General features: G+C 42.8%; 1 protein-coding gene across 1 annotated transcript in view; it reads left to right on the top strand.

The window, feature by feature from the left end:
- galnt14 (UDP-N-acetyl-alpha-D-galactosamine:polypeptide N-acetylgalactosaminyltransferase 14 (GalNAc-T14)) overlaps positions 1-2,167 on the top strand; it is a 104,238-nt gene extending 102,071 nt beyond the window's left edge. The window contains exon 15 of the mRNA XM_061091420.1: positions 2,009-2,167. Coding sequence (XP_060947403.1) covers positions 2,009-2,167 — 159 coding nt within the window. The remainder of the gene's footprint in view (positions 1-2,008) is intronic.
- The last annotated feature ends 3,366 nt before the right edge of the window (positions 2,168-5,533 follow it).

Below are 5,533 nucleotides of genomic sequence, written 5' to 3'. Positions count from 1 at the left end.
ACTCATTAAATTAATTCTTCAATTCACATCAATCTCATGTCAACAGAGGTAAACTACTGGAAAAGCATCTTTAATAAATACAAAACTTGCCTCCTCCCTGTTAGCAGATGGGACATGGGTCGGACAAAGAAAAAAAATCCAACTTAATATAAAATATCTTTCCTCAAAGATGTTTTCTCTCTGTCATATTGTTCACGTTTCGACCTGATGAGCGTTGTGTGTCCACGAGGACGTTTCGATTTTCATCGTTAACACAATCAACAGAAATGTTTGCTCTGCTCCATTTCCTGCACAAGTTAAAGTTCCTTCAAGTGACTGCGTTTTATTTTGAAAATATCCGTCCACATGTTGCTGCTCCTCTTCCTGCTCTGGTGTATTTATTCAGAGTTTTACTTTCTGTTTACATCTGATGCAGCATCTGTACACATCTGTATTCATGTGAAAACATCTTCACTGCACCCACCTGCCCCCCCCCCCCCCCCCTTCAGCCAAAGAAAGAATCTAATCCACAAGTTGTGGCTCAGAAGTCGTGAAATGTTGATGAACCCTCAAACCCCAGAGGAGGAGGTTTCAGGTCTGATGTGTGTTCACCCTGCAGTGACCGCAGCCTGAGCCCCAGTGCATCCTGGGATAAACTCCTGTCACCCACCCACCCCCCCCCCAATTATGCAAATATAATGTAAATGTAAAGACAGGTGTTATTCTCACTGCAGCCGTCGGTTAACGAGGTGAATGCTAATTGATTTACTTTTAATTATCCCTGCGTCTTTTTTTTTTCCAATTAAAAAGCTCCACATCCCGTCGCTACACATGAGCGTGTCATCTCCACAATGCAGACGCAGACCCACAATGCAGTTCTCTGCCTGTGTGTGTGTGTGTGTGTGTGTGTGTGTGTGTGTGTGTGTGTGCTCTTACAAGGTCTTAAGAGATCAAGATCCACCAACATGACGGCGACACGCCTCACAGGCTCAGCAAACACAACATGGCCGCTCCCTGCTGACATGCACACAACCGCACCCGCACACACACACGCTCAAATTACAGACACACACTTACACAAAGACGCACCCAGATAGTGTGTTTGTTCCTCTCTCTCTCCTCCTTTATCTGTCAATCTGCTCCCTCTCTCTGATGACTGGGTTTCAGACCCACAGCTTGATAAAAGCCTCTTTTCACATCTGATCATATCTGCGGCTTTGTTTTCCAGCTATGAATCATGCACGAGCCCTCACACACACACACGCAGGCACACACACACACACACACACACACACACAAACGCACATTGTACTTCTATTTTAGTGAGGACATTCATTGGTACAATGCATTTCCTAGCCCCTGATATGAACCTAAAAACTAATCCTTACTCTAACCTAAACTAATTCTAATCACCAAAATGTAAGGTCTTCACAAAGATATACACACACACACACACACACACTCAGTCTGTGTCTCTGTGACTTCAGAGGACATTACATTGATTTCCTGGAGACTCTAACCTTAACCCTCAGTTTTTACTTCCTTCCTAACCCTTACCTTAGCCTCACCTTCAAACATGTAGTGTATAAATCATGGGGATTTTCTCTCTTCCTAATGTGACTGTTTAAACAGATTGAGGTCCCCACAACATGAGTAATACCGAGACACACACACTGGTCATAGCAAATAGTCAGGAGGGTGATGACCTCGCCATCTAGTGGTGATCAGTAGAAATCACATGTCTCCTATAACAAACCTGCAGGCTGTTGTTAGGATTTAAACTCACCACATTAATCAGTATTTTTCATTAATGATAAAGTGGGTCATTGCAGAAATCAATCCTCTTATAGCTCTTGTTGACTTGTTGACGAGCCAGGTGAGCAGGTCGGGGGTTCGATTCCTCGGAATTGAGTAACATGTGATACCTGCTTTACTTAACTGCACCAAAGGAATGTAACAAGCAATGAGTCGAGTGTTGTGAAGCGGTTTCATCTGCTCGTTCTCACTCGATCTGTCGTGTCCTTCACAGCGGTGGCAGAAGTCCGGGACCCACCTGGAGCACCTGGTGTCCCGGTTCTGTCTGGACTCGGAGATGGCGCTGGACGGGATGGACTCGTCCCGGATGCTGGTCATCAGCCCCTGTGAACTGACGGCGTACACACAGAGATGGGAGGTGCCCTTCTCCTGACCCCCACCCCCCTTCCTCACCTTTTGACCTTTCGCCTGCAAAAATCTGCCCTGACGCCGATTCTCCAGCTCGCCACCTGCTGCTCAGACGGTGAAGGTGCACGGCTGCGTCCTGTCCAGTTGCCGCGGTGACGAGAGTCGAACAGAAGGTCGACGAACGCTTTGTCTGTTTAGCGTTTAACAGGAGAAGGAAATCCAGGAGAGAACTTCAGCAGATCTCAAATCCTGATTCTCACAGGACGAAGGCTGGATCGAAACTTTGCCGAAGGAGGAGACGCATCAGGAAAGTTTGTTTGGGCCGGAGATTATATCCATAAAGTTGAAGAGTGGAATCAAGTGCACCTTAAAACCTTGAACTGTCAAAGATTGAGTCGGACAGAAGCTTTGCTCGAGGAGAAAAAGTTACTCAGAGAATGTTTCCTGGAATGTTTTTCAATGAAAGTGTTTGTTGTTGAAGCGGTTTGAGAATTTTGGGAATTAAAACCAAGCACAACTGAAACTTTTAGTTTACTTGGTCAAATATCTGTACGACAGTAACCGGATCTTCTGGTTTTGTCTTTACACTGAAGCACAAACAATTAGTTTCACTTCCTGATCTGAAACTATGAATTATAAGATTAACAACTTCACGCCACACAAAGTCACTGTTTACTCAAGTTTATCAACTGGATCAAACCTCTGACTTGATAAACATCTCTAAATCAAAGCTTTCCTAAATGTATTCACCTGTTGCAGGATTAACTTAAAGCGTAACAATGATTCTCTAGCCTATCCTTGAGGGTGAGGCTCCCCCTACAGCTGGAATGTGTAATTCGAAAATATCGGACAAGCTGACGGGAGGAGAAACTGGAAATCGTGAAAACCAAAGAACCAGTTCTAATGGAGTCTGTCAGTAAACATTTGCACTTTCACTGTGGTTAACTCCGGGTAGAAAAGAGGCAAACGAGCTATCAAGCTAACAAGCTATTACAGCGAGCAAGTAGCCGACGCAGTTCTCGAGGTTCGAGCAGGATTTGTATCAGATTACATGGAATTGTTTGGCTGATTTGTTAAACCTCTACTGAAATGGGTTTACCAGTTTCTGATAAACCAGCAGAGCAGCACAAGACAAAGCAAACAAGCTAAAGATCTGATGTCCAATAACAACAGCACCAGGGCCACATCTGTCCTCCATCCTAGAGCCTGTCTTAGCTTCGGTCTAATTTAAATTTAAACGTTTAAAATAACCTGCATTTCCCTGATCATTTTGGTGTAAAAGAGGAATAAGTTTGTGTCGCATCAACGTCATTTCAACGCTGTAATTTGAAGGTTTTAAAAAGGACAGTGTTGCTTGAAAGAAACGCTGCTTTGTATGGAAAACGAGTAAAGATGAAATTCTGATTCCGCTTTGGCTCCAGCGGCTTCCTCGGCCATGTCCGCAAATCTGATTGCAGGAGAAGAGAGGAGCACGAAGGAGAAGGAAAGATGGGAAGGAGGAGGAGAGCCAGGAGGACACATTAGTTTCCAGCAGAGGAGTTCAGTCTGCAGGCGACACGATGAACAGCATGAAAGCAGAACATCTCCTGCAGGGTTTCCTGTTGCAGATGCTCCAGATGTGAAGTGCTGATGTGCATGTGAGGGTTTGCTAGATTTCTGTGTCACTGGGATCTAACTGGGAGAAAAGCTTTACTCATTTTGGTCTTTCATTCACTGTGATGAAGGTTCAACTTTTGAGGATTCACAAAAGAGTTTCTTGCTGTTTGAGGTTTAGAATCTGAAATCATCTCTAAGCAACCAAACCTGACATTGTTTGAATTTTTAACATTTTCCTCTGTGGTTTTTCATTCTTTAAATTTCCAATTTTCAACACAACTGAAGTTAATTTCTGACCTGAAAATGTTAAAGGAATCTCTAAATCCCCCCTGACAGTCACTTTAAAGGACACGCCCTTTTCTGATTCCTACTTGTGGAACCAGATTCTGTGTATTTGACATCTTTGATATCACGTTTGACTCTAAATAAAGGTTTTGTAATGGTCGCCTCTATTTTATTGAAACAGCTGTGATGTTTGCATTGATGTACAAATACACACAGAGATACTGCATGAAACTCCACTGGAGTTATTACCCGGCTGCTACTTTATCATGTGCCAATACTTTTAGCTTTAATGAGATTTTACTAATATAAAAAGTGTTGCTCAATGTAGATTACAGAGCTTTTGGGTGATCCAGCTGAAAGACGACCTGCTTGGAGTCGATAACCGTTTCCTGCAGATTTTACAACTGCAGACATCAACCTTTATTATTAAAATACAGTACAATAATATTTGTACTTCTATAATAAGTCACATTGCTATTCGCAGCACGTTTCTATATTTGCATGTGTTGTGACTTGTTGCAGCTTGTGTGTCGTCAAATTGATGAAGTTGTTTTCTTAATTTGCAGGTTGTGTAGCTCTTTTCCTCCGTATGAACGTCTTTTGAGACAATTTCAGTTTATCATTATTTATTCTGACACATCGGTTCAAAGGAAAACATTTTTTTTATTAGTATTATTTTTATTGTCCTGCTGTTAATGATGCAGATACAGGAGCTGTTTTCTTTCTCTGTTGAAATAAATTAACATTAGAATAAACACTATGTCACATTTTAGAAATGAAGAGAGAAAAAATGATTGTAGATCAAATATGTGTGTTTGCTTTAACACACAAAGAGAGGGAGGGTCTGTTTAAGAAAACACACACACACACACGCACACACACACACACACACACACACACACACACACAGGCAGAGGATGCATCTCCTCCTGTTTCTTCTTCCTCATCTTCCATCATGAACTCCTCTTCTCTGTGACTTTGATCGACTCTCAGCTCTGGTCTCAGACCAGCTGACCTTCCTCTGACCTTGTTCTCCTGCAGGAGACTCGTCTGGACGTGAGTAGCTTCATCTTCTCCTTTCGACATCTTCAGCTCCTGAGGAAACGAGACAAACCAGCGCAGGTCGCGTTCCTGCTCATTTGCAAGTTAAACATGATTCCTACCACACAAATTCATCCGGAAGATTTAAGACGCAGGAGAAATGTGACGTTTCAGAAACCCCAAGATTTTTTTTTTTAACGAATTCATCTCTGAGCCACGTTTCTGGTCCGACCAGTGTTTCCGCCGCACCGACCTAGCTGTAGTCCGTTCCGTCGTTAGTTTCATATTAGACATCCGGCAAAAAGACTACAAGTCCCAGGATGAGAGGCGGAAGTAAGAGCGAATCACTTGCGGTACCGAAAAATGTAGGATTTGGTAAAACTATCGTAGAATAGAGGAATAAATGCGTAAAAAGATACGGTTATATAACTTGATGATTGAAGAACGAACACAATAATCGTAATTGTTT

The sequence above is a fragment of the Limanda limanda genome, chromosome 18, assembly GCF_963576545.1.
Source record: "Limanda limanda chromosome 18, fLimLim1.1, whole genome shotgun sequence".
Taxonomy (NCBI): domain Eukaryota; kingdom Metazoa; phylum Chordata; class Actinopteri; order Pleuronectiformes; family Pleuronectidae; genus Limanda; species Limanda limanda.
This window is presented reverse-complemented; position numbering and strand designations above follow the sequence as displayed.